This window comes from Myotis lucifugus, unplaced genomic scaffold (assembly GCF_000147115.1).
Source record: "Myotis lucifugus unplaced genomic scaffold, Myoluc2.0 scaffold_41, whole genome shotgun sequence".
In the NCBI taxonomy this organism is placed as follows: domain Eukaryota; kingdom Metazoa; phylum Chordata; class Mammalia; order Chiroptera; family Vespertilionidae; genus Myotis; species Myotis lucifugus.
Genome location: NW_005871089.1, coordinates 2,554,723 through 2,570,789, shown reverse-complemented (window position 1 = coordinate 2,570,789; position 16,067 = coordinate 2,554,723). Strand labels below are relative to the sequence as shown.

The 16,067-nt window shown below is 38.0% G+C and overlaps 1 protein-coding gene and 1 pseudogene across 1 annotated transcript in view; one reads left to right on the top strand and one right to left on the bottom strand.

The window, feature by feature from the left end:
• The window catches only part of MYO9A (myosin IXA), a 395,533-nt gene that overhangs the window by 303,392 nt on the left and 76,074 nt on the right, over positions 1 to 16,067 (top strand). Inside the window, exons 26-27 of the mRNA XM_023753167.1 lie at positions 2,001 to 2,100; positions 11,341 to 11,453. Of these exons, the coding sequence (XP_023608935.1) occupies positions 2,001 to 2,100; positions 11,341 to 11,453 (213 nt within the window). The remainder of the gene's footprint in view (positions 1 to 2,000; positions 2,101 to 11,340; positions 11,454 to 16,067) is intronic.
• Positions 8,901 to 10,334, bottom strand: LOC102428774 (annotated as a pseudogene).

The window sequence follows — 16,067 nt, the reverse complement described above, 5'->3', positions numbered from 1 at the left end:
AATGAAGGAATTTGTGGTATCTGTCCTGGTGCCCAGGCACATTAGATTGTGCCCCAAGAGGTCCAGAAAAAGGGAAAGTTACAAGTTACCCAGACATTTCAAGGGTATGTTATTATAGATGCAAAAGACAGATAGGCTCAGTTAAATTAAAGGTTGAGCTTGTCAGTGAATATACTGGCCTAGGATGTAACTACCCATAACTGCTTTTAGTTAAAGTTTAATTTCAGACCATCCTTTGTGGTTACTTTAGGTCTCTGAGTTTGCAAGACTGCTATGCAGGCCTTCCCTGAGCTTGTCAGGTTAGCATGTGGCCCCTTTTGTCCACAAGTCCCTTTAACATTTTTTGCAGTGCTGGTTTGTGGTATTGAACTTCTTTTACCTTTTTTTTTGGCCGGGGAGGGCTAGGAAGCTGTTTATTTGGCCTTCAATTTCAAATGATGACCTTGCTCAATAGAGTAGTCTTGGATTCAGGTCCTTGCTTTTCATTACTTTGAATGCTTCATGCCAGTCCCTTCTGGCCTGAAGTGTTTCTGTTGGAAAATTAGCTGATGTCCTTACGCGAATGCTCTTGTAGGTAACTTTCTCTTTTGCTGCCTTTAAGATTCTCTCTTTGTCTTTAATGTTTGCCATTTTAATCTTGATGTGTCTTGGGGTGGGTCTCTTTGTGTTCATCTTGATTGGAACTCTCTTTTGCTTCTTGAACTTATGTGACTTTTTCTTTCACCAGGTTAGAGAAGTTTTCTGTCATTATTTCTTCAAATAGGTTTTTTGTTCCTTGCTTACTTCTTCTTCTGGTACCCCTATGATACGGATATTGTTATGTTTCAGGTTGTCCCAAAGTTCCCTTAAACTATTCTTGTTTTTTAAAATTCTTTTTCTTTTTGTTGTTCTTATTGGTTGTTGTTTTTTTCCTTTACACATCACTGATTCAATCCTCTGCTCCATCCAGCCTACTTTTAATTCCTTATATTTTGATGTCAGATAAGGTATTCTTTATTTCTTTCTGGTTCTTCAGGGTTTCTATGTCCTTTTTTATGCTGATATAGTAATTCCCACTAAGTTCCTTGTAGTTCCCATTAAGTTCCTTGTAATTCTCACTAAATTCCTTGAGCATCCTTATTCTGAACTCTTTGTCTGACAAATTGCTTGCCTCTATTTCATTTAGCTCTTTTTCTGGAGAGTCCTTTTTTCTTTCATTTGGGGTTGTTTCTTTGTCTTCCCACTTTAGCTGCCTCTTTGTGTTTGTTTCTATGTATTAGATATAGCTGCTATGACTCCCAGGCTTTGTGAGGTGGCCTTAACACGTTGAGCACCATGTCAGTCACCAGTGACTGACATTATACTTTTCGTTTGGACCATGTCAGTCTCCGGCCACCAGCATATTGGTGAAATGGGGTATCGCAGGCTAAATGGAAGGGAAGACAAAACAGGCTTGGCGCTTAACGTGTTAAGTGTCCTGCGGTATCCAGTGGTGCAGTCTCTTTTACCTCCTGAGTTGGATGCTCTAGAAATGTTCCTTTTGTGGGTTCTTTGGGCTCTCTTCTGGTAATTGGGTCTTGATTGTTGTTGTCCCCTTTGTGGGTGGAATCTCCCCTAGGCTGACTGACTATGATGCTCAACCCTGACCACATCATGCAAGCTGTTGTACAGGTGCAGTCTCAAGGTGGTTTTTGCCCTTAGTTGTTTAAAAGTCTCTTCTTCAGCTAGTCTTCAGTTGGCTAATTCAGGGAGAATGTTCCCCAATTTAGTTTTATTCCTAGTTTGGTTCTGGGAGGAGGATCAAGAAAGATTCACCTATCCCGCCCCACCTTGAAAAAAACATAAATTCTTGATAATAGTATCAATGTGATAATCAGAAAATTTTTTATATATTTTTTTGGGAATTGAATATGTATGGAATTTGCTGGAATTCTTCAACCTGGCTGTGGAAGTATATTTTATGCTGTACTTGAAGACTGCTGCCAGGAATTGAAATGTAATCCTGCTTTTTTATTTCTAAGTGTCAACAGGGAATTCTTAAACAGTGGAAATCCTAAAGTCCATAAACAAGATGAACCAATTTGGAAACCTATGAAGTTAACTGGGCCGGGCCAAGGAGAGGTAAGTATGGAATTTTGCCTATCTATATTTTATGCAAAATCAATGCATGCTATTTTGGAAATTACTATTCTTGTAGACATAGCATCTCATCTACCCATTTAATCTGAAGCATTTATAGAGAAAGAAGCCATGAGTTAAGTTTGTTCTTACTTAGGGAGGTGAACTTTAGGCAGGGAATGGTGTCTACAAACCCAGATGTTATTTACAAAAAAGAAGTTGCTAAGAAAAAGAAGGCAATTTATGCAAGTGATTTTTGTGACTTATTATGGCAGTGAAAGATGACTTCCTTGGCTATGGAGAAGAACAATGTAAATTTAGCTTCCATTCTCATCCTTTGTCCAGAGTAATGTATATGGATTGCTTTTGGTTATCTGTCACTTCTAGTGGAAAGTACATTGTGGGTGGAGGGATATTTCAAGAAATTCATGAGCTCTCTGATATCTTTCATTGGCATCATCTCAAAAACAAAACAAAACATTGTTGTGTTATTTGTTTTATCATTTGGTCAAGCAGGTTGCCAGACCGGCCCATAAAAAGAAAGCTCGAATGGCGCGGACGCGCTCCGATTTCTTGACTAGAGGTACTTTTGCTGATGGGGAGGGGGATACAGAGGAAGATGATTACGATGACATTGAGCCCCTTCTCTCCCTTGACCAACCTTCTCACTCTGAGCTAGGGCCAGCTCCCATCCTGGGTCAGGCCTCTCACAGTGACTCCGAAATGGTAATTTTATATAAGAAAAATAGGCAACAAGCAAATCTGATGGGCATAGTCTTTGCTAATCTAAAGCTAACCTTCACAGCTTCTTCCCTGTATGATGGTTTGTACATGAGAAACCTCAGTGAACACAGCAAATAAGCTAAACTTTAATAGGACAAAGATAAAAGGCACTTTAGCAGTTTATGTCAAATCATAAATTAGGCAGCATTACGGTTAACTTAATGTAGAAATGTTCTGTATTATGGCTTGAAAGGTCTGGAACATGGACCCTTAAGTATTTTTTCTATAACAGGTAGGATGGTAAACATTTTAGACTCTGTGGGTCAAGCAGTCTTTGTTGCAACTACTTAACTCTGCCACCACAGAGTGAAAACAGCCAGAGACAATAAGTTAACAACTGGACATGGCTGTGTTCCAATAAAACTATTTACAAAAACAGCAATGAGCTGTATTTCACCTGTTGGCCATAGTTTGCTGATCCCTCTCTGATCTAGTGACTCAGGTTATGTGTTAGAGTTAGATAACCAATAGCTTTTAATTGAAATGGTATTCTCTTTTTTTCTTTTTTGCATTTAAAGTTGCTTTCCCTCCCTAATTTTTTAGTAATAGAAAATAAACATGGATTTTTAAAAATTTTACATAATGAGCAATGCCAAAAATGACTCCCTAGACCAACCTAGCCAAGTAGAGGTTTTGGATGTAATGTAAGTTTGTTATAATCAAAAATTATAACATTGGAATTAGGCTTGAATAAAACTGCTTTATTTCAACAAAGAATATAACTTTATCATCAGATCTCAACCAAAATTAGATATATATACACGTCCCCCCCACAAAAAAAAAATATGTAAACACACTAACAGCTGATAGTTCAATTTTGAAAATGAAATGTATTTTAATAAACACTGCTTTTATAATTATTTAAAGTATGTGTATATATTTTGGGTGGACACCCTATAGTTGGGCAAGTGTGAATGTATTTGTGCATATAAAGTGTTAATTTTGGAATTGACCTGGAAAATACACAATATAAGGACCCTGTATGTCTGTTATGTACTAAAACATTACACTGGTAAACGTGGAGTGATATGCAGATTATTACCATGCGTATCCTTAATTAAGTTGGATCTCATTCTTTTTTATGGGAGGAAAATTTTATAGTGGTCTTCTTTTGACTCATTAAATATTTTATCTTTGAACTGTTTTAAGCTGTTTGTGCCAAAGGTTGAGTTTATTAAAATGTTTGCTAATTTCCAGAATATTCTCATTTTCTTTATCTTTTGTTGTAGATAGACCCAGTTTTAAAATGACAGTATTGACATTCTAAGAAAGAAAAAACAACACAGAAAAATGCACTATCAATTCTCTAATTAGACAAATGATTCATTACACTGAGCCAAACTGTAAATGATTGGAACAGTTTGTATATCACTAATATATATAATTAGAGCCAGAGCCCTCTCTTTAGGTACAATAAAATAACTCCATTTTGGAGGTGCCTTGTTTTTTAGTTATAAATAGCAACACATACTCTTTTATGATTATTAGTTAAAGATGAATTATGTAATGAAGCAAACTAATTTTAATGAAAAGTACTACCTACATATTTTTTTACGGTGAATAGGGAGCATGCTTAATTTATTCTCTAAAGCCTAAATAAATACTTTATTTGTGGAAGAACTTATCATTTGTAATTGCTGCTTTGTTCCTGAGAGTTTCCTTTGTTACAAACCTTAGTCTTTTTGGTGGTAGAATTCTTTCTTACTAAGAACTCTACTGAGATGAACCAGGAAGTTGGGCTTTCTGCTTGGAGCATTCAGCCCCTTTAAGGGTTCTAGCTGGTAGCCTCTGCCAATGATTCTGTTCACCTGCTTGACGGTCACTGCATGCCAGTAGTTATAGAACACCCTCTGCAGTATGTTAGTCACTTCTCCAGCTTTCTCACTGCCCTTCTGTTTCATTACTATTTTAGGAGCAAGTGGTGGTGGTTGCTTCTGGTGGATACTTGCATGAAGAAGCTTTGCTTTCTAGAATATGCTGATAGATATTTGGTGGGGTTAGGGGTGGGAAGGGTAGGGACAGTTTTAAAGTGTTTCTGTTTATCTTGAAAATATGCCATGTTCTAATGTTATCTGATATTGTGAAGATGAAGACTAATTGTTTCTAAATGGAATCTACTGAATTTTCAAAATTGAGATATCTTTAGGATTTTAAATGGGCTTTATTCTGTGGCACATGGATTTTTAAAAACATCATTGTTTTGTAGTTTTTTTTACTAGACAAAGTGATCCCATCACTGACTTTTGCTAGAATGTGTATCAGTTCTATCTTGGAAGAAGCCATCTATCCTTTCCAGTTGTGAAACATCTAATGGGATAAAGGCAGTTTATTAATGAATTACATAAAGGGAATTTGATAAGCATTACCTCCTAAGTTGATGAATTGTTGCTCATCAGTTGTTAACCAGTTGTGGAGGAGTGGAAACAAGAATAGTAGTTTCCCTCCTTAAGACTTTGGTGTGTGTTTTTTTAAATTCCTACTTATAACTCTGCCATTTGAATAATTGTTTAGTCTATGTATGCTGCTCTCACTTAGTTCTTATACCCACTATATTGGCTTTTACCCAAGAAGAATGACACATTCTGCTAAGCAGTATTTTTAAGGTGGTTTTTGTATAGGATTCTAGTCTCTCAATCTTCTGAATGGTGAGTTTAGTAAAATAATTTCTATCCCTTATTCATAGGATTGGTATAGGTAACATTACAGTTTTCTCTGTATAGTTTCTTCTACTATTCTCCAGAGTTAAACCAATCATTTCTATGAGTATGACTCCAAAATAGCACTCCAGAATTTGTCTTCTTTATCTCCAGTATGATAAAACTAAATTTCTCACCATCCCCCAACTGCTGTCGCTTCTTATATTCTTATTTCTGTGTGTTATTCTCTGAGATACTCTCCAATCCTTATCTGTGTTAAGTTTTCCTTCTTTTCCACTCCCCCAAAATCAGCTAGAAAAACCTGCTGATTAAGTATGGCTAAGTTTATTAACTTATTTTATAGTAAGTGAAAATCAACATTGATTAGGTCTTAGTAATTTCTCAGAAAGGGGAAATCAAAAGAGGATGTGTATAGGATTTGGGGACCTAGGCTAGTGATTTTGAGGTGGTCTTAATAGTTGGAAAGCTGGTTGGTAGTGAACAAAGTTTATGACATAAGAGGTTTGGATTGGTGGCCCCCACACAACAGCCACAATGTTAAATACACTGAGTATTTATATGTTTATTTTATTCCTTCCAGAAAGTTAGGGATAGTTTATAGCATTGTGGCTCTGCTCTTTGAAGATTGCATAGACTTTCCCTATGAAACAATCAGTATTTTTAAAATTTATTATGTGATCAGTTTTTGTGAATATATCATGTGCATTTGATAAGGTGTATTTTTTATTTATAGTGTAAAATTTTAGTACATATCCATAATCTCTACCTTATTGATTATGTTGTCTTCTATATTTTTATTACTTTTTGTACACTTGATCTGTCTTATACACAATGAATGTTGTGTTAAAGTCACCTTTTATTCATTATGAATGGTGGCTCTTGTCACATTCAGTACGTTTTGCTTGAATTCTTCTCAATAGTAATACCACAGCCTCCGTTTTCTTATTATTTCTATTTGTCCAGAATACTTTTAGTCATCCCCTATTTTAGCCATTCTGGATCTTTTTGTGAGTTTGGTCCTGCTTTGTGAGCCAAATTAAAAATTTCTTCCCCTGATAGATGAGTTCAATCTATTCTTATTTATTAATATAACTGACAATTCAGTCTCAACTCTTATCTATATATATAAAAGGCTAATATGCAAAGTGTCCCCTCGGGAGTTCAGTCGGGAGACTGGGAGTTCGATCACTCGCTATGATGTGCGCTGACCACCAGGGGTTGGCGCGGAACGAAGGAAGGCCCCGGCCAGCAGCTGGAAGGAAGGCCCTGGCCAGCAGCCAGAAGACCCCGATTGGTCCTGATCTCCGGCCAGGCCTAAGGACCCTATCCGTGCATGAATTTCATACACCAGGCCTCTAGTAATTTTATATTGTGCTACATCAAATTTGCTGTGTTATGTTACATGTGTTTTTTTTCTCTTATTTTTAAAAATTTCTTTTGATATTTAGGGAAGATTGTGTTCTTGTTCTATTGGTTGTTTTCCTTTGTATATAACTTTTTAATTTACTACTTTTATTTACTACTTTTTAACCAATTATTCTCCAGTAATTTTTTAATGAGTAATATTCTTTAATTCTCATCTACCGTGACCCAACTATTGATGAGTTACTCTACTCTCTACTTTTCCTCTTCCTTCAACTCTTGTTTCTTAGGTTTCAACTTTGTCAGAACATGTAATTTTCCACGTTATTCTTTTACCCTAGTCCCCATCCTTGTTTTTGCCTGAGATATACTATTAAATATATTGAATAATGACATTAAATGTTTTGCTGAAGTTTCCTGATTTATCTCTTGTTTGGATGAAGGTCTTCCCTAGTAAATTACTCATGAAGGGCACATAGATGTGGAATTCCTTGAGTTCTTTTTAAAGGCTTGATATTTGAAGGGACATCCTGGCCATATATAATATCCTTGATTCATACTTTCCCTGAATTTTTTTAAAATGATGTTTTATTGTTTACTTGCTCTATTTGTTATTTTTGGTAGGTTTATTGCCAGTATAATTTTCTTGCCTTCATAAGTTATTTGATTGTTTTTCTTGGAGGCTTTCAGAATTTTTTCTTTATATTTAAAGTTTCTGATATGTCCTCAAGTTGATCATTACAGATCAGTTACTCCATATACCTGCAGGACTCTGTCAATATTTAAATTCTGGTCTTGCCTTATTTATGAACAGTTTTAATGGATTATTGTTTTAAATTTCTGTTGTTTTCCTTGTTTCGGAACTCCAATTACTATAAATAAGTTTTTCTTCTTATTTTCCTGTCTTCCATTTAAGCCACCTTCTCTCTGACCCTTTTTTCCTTATTTCTTTATATCACCTTATATTCTTTACTAGAGGTCCAGTGCACAAAATTCATTCACGGGTAGGGTCGCTAGGCCTGGCCAGCCATCAGGGCCTATCGGGGCCTTCCCGCTGCTGGCCAGGGCCTTCCTTCCCTGGCTGCCAGTTGCCAGCCATAGCCTTCCTTCATTCCACGCCTCCCCCTGGTGGTCAGTGCATGTCATAGCGAGTGATTGAACTCCCAGTCAAACTCCCAAGGAGACAATTTGCATATTAGGCTTTCAAATATATAGATTATCTTCCTGCCTTTGTTTAGTCTCTTTAAATTTTTATTTGTACCTTTTTCCCTTAGTCATCTTATAAATTAGTCTTCATTGCACTATCTTTTTATTCCTTTTCTGAATTCATTCAACATGTTTTTTCATTTCTTACTGGTATTTCATACATGTGAGGATATTTAATTCATTTTTGAATTACAGTTTTCTGCTTCGAGCTTGGTGTGTTTTTCTCGGGGGAAGGGGCAGTGAGATGTGGAGTTAACCAACTGAGTTGTTTTGGTTTGAATTTTGGTTTTCTTACTGTAGCTTGTGTAGATTTTGTATGTTTTAACTTATTAGTTTTGTACATTTGGAGTAGTTTATAAGAACAAGTTCAAGCACTTTCTCTTCTACCATTGTAGCAAAGTTCAGTTTCTTTTATATACAGCCTTTTTGGGTTTGTTTTTGTGATGGCAGAGGCATTGTGTGTCTGCTATTATTTTTCTTTTCGTTTGTTTTGCTGGATTATAAATTTAAAAAATATATATGTATATATTTATTGAATTCAGAGAGGAAGGGAGAGGGAGAGAGAGATAGAAACATTAATGATGATGAGAGAGAATCATTGATCGGCTGCCTCCTGCATGCCCCACTCTGGGGATCGAGCCCGTAACCCGGGCATATGCCCCAACCAGAAATTGAACTGTGATCCCCAGGTTCATAGGTTGACGCTCAACCACTGAGCCACGCTGGCCAGGTGTTGGGTTATAAATTTTTACCTTCTGCTGTGTTTCCTCTTTAATGCCCAATCTCCAAAAGGCACCCCTTTCTTCCTTTTTTTTTTTCTTTTTTTTCCCAACAGGTTTTATTGTACACAGAGGGGATGGGGCTCAGTCCTTCTTGGCTGCTGCCTTCCTCATGGCTGCAAGGGCATTGCTCAGCTCCTCTCTCCTCCTCTTGGCACAGATGTGTGTCTCCACCCTTTTCTTGATGAACTTCAGGGCCCTCTTGTCCTTAGAGACCTTGAGCAGTTCCATGGCATGCCACTCATAGGGGACAAAGCCCACACACCTCTCAGATCATGTCCCACACGAACTTAGTTTGCTTGGTGAGGTATCCACGGTGGTGGCTGTGCCTTGACTTGCTCATGATCTTGGTGTGGCCCTTGTTGAGGCCCCTGGCTATGGGCTAGCGCAAAGCCTTGGCTGCTGCTCCTCAGTGGCTGCCCACCTGCCTCCCCTTTTTATCTTCTTTTACCTCAGAAATAATGCCTCTAAAAATATGCCATTTTGAATCACATGCCATTTTATGTTCTTTCCCTTTAGTCAGTTCTCTAACTACCAGTACTCGATAACATTTGTGTTAGTATTTTTCTTCTCGTTCTCGGTGTATATTCTTACTTATTTGCATGCCTAGTTATTTCTTACTGGATGCCTGACTTTGTGAATTTTGTCTTGTTGGATATTTATATTTGATTAATATTCTTGAGCCTGTTATATTTCAGCAATATTCCAAAGCTTTGTTCTGGAAGCAACTTGGTCCTTTTAGGTTTTTCTTTGAAGGGTTGTTAGGCTCACTGTATTGAATACTGGAAATTTGTCAAGAGAGTAGATTTCAGGTGCTCTCATCAGCAAAGGAGATATGTTAATTAACTTGACTTTAGTTATCTTTTTACTATTTATATGTAAGTAAAATTCTCACAACTTAAACATATATAATTTTTATTAAATAAAATAAAAATTTGTTAGGCTCAAGCAGAGCAGTACTTAGGCTACCAGTGGTTGGCAAACTCATTAGTCAACAGAGCCAAATATCAACAGTACAACGATTGAAATTTCTTTTGAGAGCCAAATTTTTTAAACTTACACTATATAGTACATTGTTATTAACTTAATTAGGGTACTCCTAAGGCTTAGGAAGAGCCACACTCAAGGGGCCAAAGAGCCGCATGTGGCTCGCGAGCCGCAGTTTGCCGACCACGGGGCTAGACTATTGAGGCAAGATTCTCAATGTACTTTACTCAGTGCCCTGGGAATCATAAAGTTGTGTACTCTGACTCTTGGGCACAGGCACTGGATGAGCACTATTACCTTTAATCTTTTCAGGTGGCCTTTTCCTGGTCTTGGGCAGTTTTCTGACACAGAAGTGTTGATTAGTACTCTACTAAATACTCAATGTGTAAACTCTGAAGATCTCCAAAGTTCTTTTTCTGTGCATCCTCTTCTCTCCAATCTCCTGACTTTTGGTCACCTTCATCTCTCTGGACTTTTAGCTTCATGGATTCAGCTCAGAGAGTCTGCCAAGTTTCACCTGGATTCTCCCTCTCTGTCACAACTTGGAAACAACCTCAAGTCACTAAGCTGGGGCAGTTGTAGGACGCACTTTCTTTTTTTCTCCTCTCTCAGGGATAACTGTCCATCATCTTGATAAGTGCCGTTTCATGTTGTTTTGTATGGGTTTCTGTTTTTGGTTATTTCAGCAAGAGGATAAAAAGGGTCCCTGTTACTTCATCTTTGACAGAAGCAGAAGTTTGTTCTTTAAATTTTAACAACTCAAGATAGTTTTTGTTGATAAGGCCATAGTCAGGCAGACCAAAGGGTTAAGGAAAAGATATTATAATTTTAGAAAAATTAAATATTAGGAAATGACTTGAATAGGTAACAGGAAATTCACTCCTTTAAAAAGGCATATTGTAAACAAGTGGCACAGGAATTGCCAATTGAAATTCAGGTCCCAGTTGGATAGCCATATAAGTTGTTTATAATTTAGACTGTTGGTGGTGATAATGATTTTTTATTCTTTGCTCCTTTGTTTTTTCTTATCTTTCTGTATACTTGCTCTTTTAAATCCTTTCCTGGATATAATAAAAATCTATAATAGCAAGTTAAGCCATAAAAATGAGCTATGAAAGACTGTACTTAGCATCTTACATTTGTCAGATCCTGGATCTTTTGTCTGTATCTTTAGATGGTTTAACTTTTTTCTTATCGTTCCACTTGATATTTTTTGTTAAACTGTCAGAAAACATGAGCTGGTAGGTCCTATTTAGCATTTTCATTGACTCAAGTTTTCTTTACTTCAGATTATACCAGGCAGAGTTTTTAATAGTTTCTCTTATGTCAAAATCTCTGTATAATATTAATGTATTTTTGTATGTTTTTAATAGGTGTAATTCTCAAAAAATTATATAACCTGAATTTCAGTTATAGTGCTATGATATATTACTTAGTTTTAAAGTCTTCCACATATGTAATTATTACAGACATCACAACGATTTTCTTCGGTTGATGAAGAAACAAAACTTCATAAGACTATGTCTCAAGGAGAGATTGCGAAGTTGGCAGTGAGAGAGAAGTCTTCAGATTCGGATATAAGGTATAAAATATACACTGAAAGTTAATAGGGATAATATAACTTATTTCCTAATTGACTATAGTTAAATACTTAGCTTCTTTTCAAAAACGTAATTGACAGAACAGTTAGTTTTGAAATTTAGCTATTTTCAACAAGTATTAAGTACCGACTGTGTGACAGGCACATAATAGTTCAGATGTATAATAAGCTTTATCTTTCTAAGTGTGAATTGAGCTAAGTCTTTAAATCATTATATGATTTGTGATTTTGTTGTTGTAAAAGAAGAGATTAGACCAGATGAAATTGAAAATATTTTTCAGTTTTAGACTTAGATTTTATTCTGAGTTAAGTGATTTACAAATGGAACTGGAAAAATCTTTTGGGAAATAATTCTGTTGTTTTTAAGAGAGTATGTAGAATTTTTATTTGTCAAATAAATATATTTGGGATGTGAAGAAAAGGGAAACCTAGTGTACTGTTAGTAGGAATGCAGATTGTTGCAACCACTATGGAATGTTCCACTATGGAACATTAAAAATGGAACTGCCTTATGACCCAGTGGTTACACTTGGGTATATATCTGAAGAAACCTGAAACACTAATTTGAAAGAATATATGCATGTGTATGTTCACTGCAGCGTTATTTACAATAGCCAAGATATGGAAGCAACCCAAGTGCCCCTCAGTAGATGAGTGGATAAAAGAGCTATGGTCCATTTATACAATGAAATACTGCTTGGCCGTAAAAAAAAAAAAAAAAAAAAAATGAAGTCTTACCTTTTGTGACAGCATGAATGGACCTAAAGGGTATTACGCTACGTGAAATAAGCCAGTCAGAGAAAGACAAATACCATATGATTTCACTTATATGTGGAATGTAATGGAACAAAATAAGCAACAAACAAACAAAAAAAACCAGACTCATAGATACAGAGAACGGACTGACAGTTGTCATAAGGGAGGGGAGTTGGGGGAATGGGTGAAAAAGGTGAAGAGATTGAGAACTACAACATTGGAATTGTAATCAGTAATCCTATCTAATAATAGAGAAACATGGTAATTAACCGTAACTTCGCTACCCTTCCCATTGGCTAATCAGCGAGATATGCAAATTAACTGCCAACCAAGATGGCGGCCGGCAGCCAGGCAGCTGAAGCGAACAGGAGGCTTGCTTGCTCCAGTGAAGGAGGAAGCCAAGGTTCTCCGCCTGCCGCTGCTGGGCTCTGAGCTTGCACTCTAAGAAACAATCTTGCAATTATAGAAGCTAAACAAACCCCAGAAACCTGCTTTCAGCCATCAGAGCTGGAGCTGCAACAGTGTTTCAATTATAGAAGACAAACAAACCCAGATACCTGCTTTCAGCAGCCGAGGTCTCAGAGCTGGAGCCGAGCCTCAGAGCTAAAGCCGGCTCTCAGTTCCAGTGACAGCCATAGAAGGTAAATAAATCCCAGAATAAAAAAAAAAGAAAAAAAGGAGAGGTTGGGAGCTTCAGTCACCCGCCAGCCTGAAAACGGCCCTCAGCCCCTCACCCAGACTGGCCAGGCACCCCAGTGGGGACCGCCACCCTGAAGCGGGTGTGGTCAGCCTGAAAACAGCCATCATCCCCTCATCCAGGCTGGCCAGGCACCCAAGCGGGACCCCCACCCTGATCCGGGACACCCTTCAGGGCAAACCAGCCGGCCCCCACCCGTGCACCAGGCCTCTATCCTATATAGTAAAAGGGTAATATGCAAACTGACCCTAACAGCAGAAAGACTGGGAATGACTGGTCACTATGACACACACTGACCACCAGGGGGCAGACGCTCAATGCAGGAGCTGCCCCCTGGTGGTCAGGGCGCTCTCACATGGGAGGAGCTCTGCTCAGCCACAATCCAGGCTGATGGCTGCCAGTACAGTGGTGGTGGTGGGAGCCTCTCCTGCCTCCTCAGCAGCGCTAAGGATGTCTGACTGCAGTTTAGGCCTGCTCCCTGCTGGCAAGTGGACATCCCCCGAGGGCTGCCGGGCTGCCAGAGGGATGTCTGATTGCCATCTTAGGCCCAATCCCCCGGGGAGCGGGCCTAAGCCAGCAGGTGGTCATCCCCTGAGGGGTCCCAGACTGCGAGAGGGCACAGGCCGGGCTGAGGGACTCCCCCTCCCCCCCGAGTGCACAAATTTTTGTGCTCCGGGCCTCTAGTATTATAATAACTATGTATGGTGCCAGGTGGATGCTTGGGGCAGCAGGCAGATCATTCTGTAGGTTATGTGATTTTCTGGCCACTTTGCTGTACATCTGGAGCTAGTGCAGAATGGTATTGGGCATGGACTGTGTTTAAGGGGGGGCGGGAATTAAAAAAAAATAAAAACAGCCAGTTTACAATAAAAACACAATTTACAGTATTTTAATTGACAATGAAGAAATCATTATAGGAAAAGAAGAAATTTTAAAGTAATTTTACATTTATTTTAAAAAATGAACTTGAAGTACAAATAAAATTGAACTATTTCAAGAAAAATATTTACTACCAAAACTGACTCTGGAAAATATTTAAAGAAAAATTAAGCAGACTAAATAAATAAATATCTTTGTTCCTTATTGTGTTATATAAAGCAGTCAGGCTCTCACTGAACACTTAAAGATCACATTGAAATCTATGGTTCATAACACTATTAAAGACCAATTCCTTAATGATTGTATAGGCATAAGCCAGATAACCCAAATCCAGAGCAACTTATCCTAGAGAAATTTTGGCAAACTAGAAAGAACATATAGCTGGAGATAGCAGATTAAGTATACAAATTTAATTTTCACTTTCTCCTTACTAAAGTGATAAAACCTATGCAGGACAAAAAAACAACAACAGGAAAACAGCACAAGACAACAACAATAAAACTGTGGTATCCTAAAAGTAAATAGCCCAGCTGGCACGGTTCAGTGGTAAAGCATCGATCTATGAACCAGGAGATCACGGTTCAATTCCCAGTCAGGCCACATGCCTGGGTTGTGGGCTCCATCCCCAGTGTGGAGCATTCAGGAAGCAGTTGATCAATGATTCTCTCTCCCTCTCCCTTCCTCTCTGAAATCAATAAAAATATATATATTTTAAAAAGTAAGTAGACAAATTTTAAATATGCCATGGCTGGTGTGGTTCAGTTGGTTAGGTGTCATCTTATGCACCAAAAGGTTGCCAGTTCGATTCCCAGTCAGGGCACATGCCCAGGTTGTGGGCTCGATCCCCAGTAGAGGGCCATGTAGGAGGCAACTGATTAATGTTTTGCTCTCATATCTCTCTCTCTCTCTCTCTCTTTCTCTCTCTCTCTCTCTCTCTCTCTCTCTCTCTCTCTCTATCTCTCTCTTCCCCCCCCCGACTCCCTCCCCTTCTTCTTCTCTCAATTACATAAAAATGAGGCAGTTGAATCCTAAACCAACTGGGTAAAGCTGAGAAAGAAGCATCGGGTTGACTGTTCTTCCCCATCCTAACAGAAAACAGGAAATTTATTCCCTAGAACGAATAAAACAAAAGATCTCTGTACTTGGAGATTACCAGACTTTTGAAGATTGGGGTACATATTTGGCACAGGTGATTTAGTGAATGCTTACATACTGGATGTTAGATTGCCCAGCTTTTTTCCTCAACTCAGCTTCCACATTTCATGTACCTTTTAAGCAGATGGTTTGAAGAGTCTTTGGGACTTTTAGTCCAACCTTCTAGGAAAGATGTAGATATTTGTATAAGGGCTCTCCCTACAAAACAGAACCACCAGATAATCCTACAAGGAAGACCACAGTTTGGAAGCCCCACCAATGCACATTGGAGCTTCCAACAGCTTTTTGTTTTTTAACCTATTTTTTTAAAATATATTTTTATTGATTTCAGAGAGGAAGGGAGAGGAAGAGAGATAGAAATATCAATGATGAGAGAGAATCATTGATCAGCTGCCTTCTGCACACCCCACTACTGGGGATCGAGCCTGCAACCTGGGCATGTGCCCTTGACCGGAATCAAACCCAGGACCCTTCAGTCCACAGGCCGACACTCTACCCACTGAGACAAAGTGGCTAGGGCTTGTTTTTTACCCTATTTTTTGATTGCTACACATTTGAGGGAACATCTTAAATGAAATAAACTAAAAATAATATATAAAACACAACTTGGAAGAAATAAACTATAGGGGTGAAGGGGGAGGAATTCAAGACAGACAAGTACAATTTTTTTTGACAAGTAAAATTATCAATAGACCTATATTAATAAATATTACTACATTTATGAAACCAGAGTGCATGAAAAAGAAACATTCATAATGAAAAGAGATTTTGAAAATTAAAAGTGTAATAGCATAAAGAAACAACTCAGACGTGTTAGAAAAATGAGGCCATATCTCATAAAGTTGAGCAAATAGGCAAAGAGATGGAAGAGACAAGAAAAAATAAGAAAATTAGAGGAGCTGTTCAGCAGATTCAGTGACCCACTGATGGGAGCTCTGGAAAGATAGAACAAAGAAAATGGAGGGGATGAAATCATTAATAAAGTAACTCAAATTTTATAGAACTGAAGGGCATGAATTTCTAGATAGAAAGGTCCCACTGAGAGCCTAACATAATGGCTGACAAATACGACTCATACCAAAAGATATCTACACTAATAAAAGGGTAAT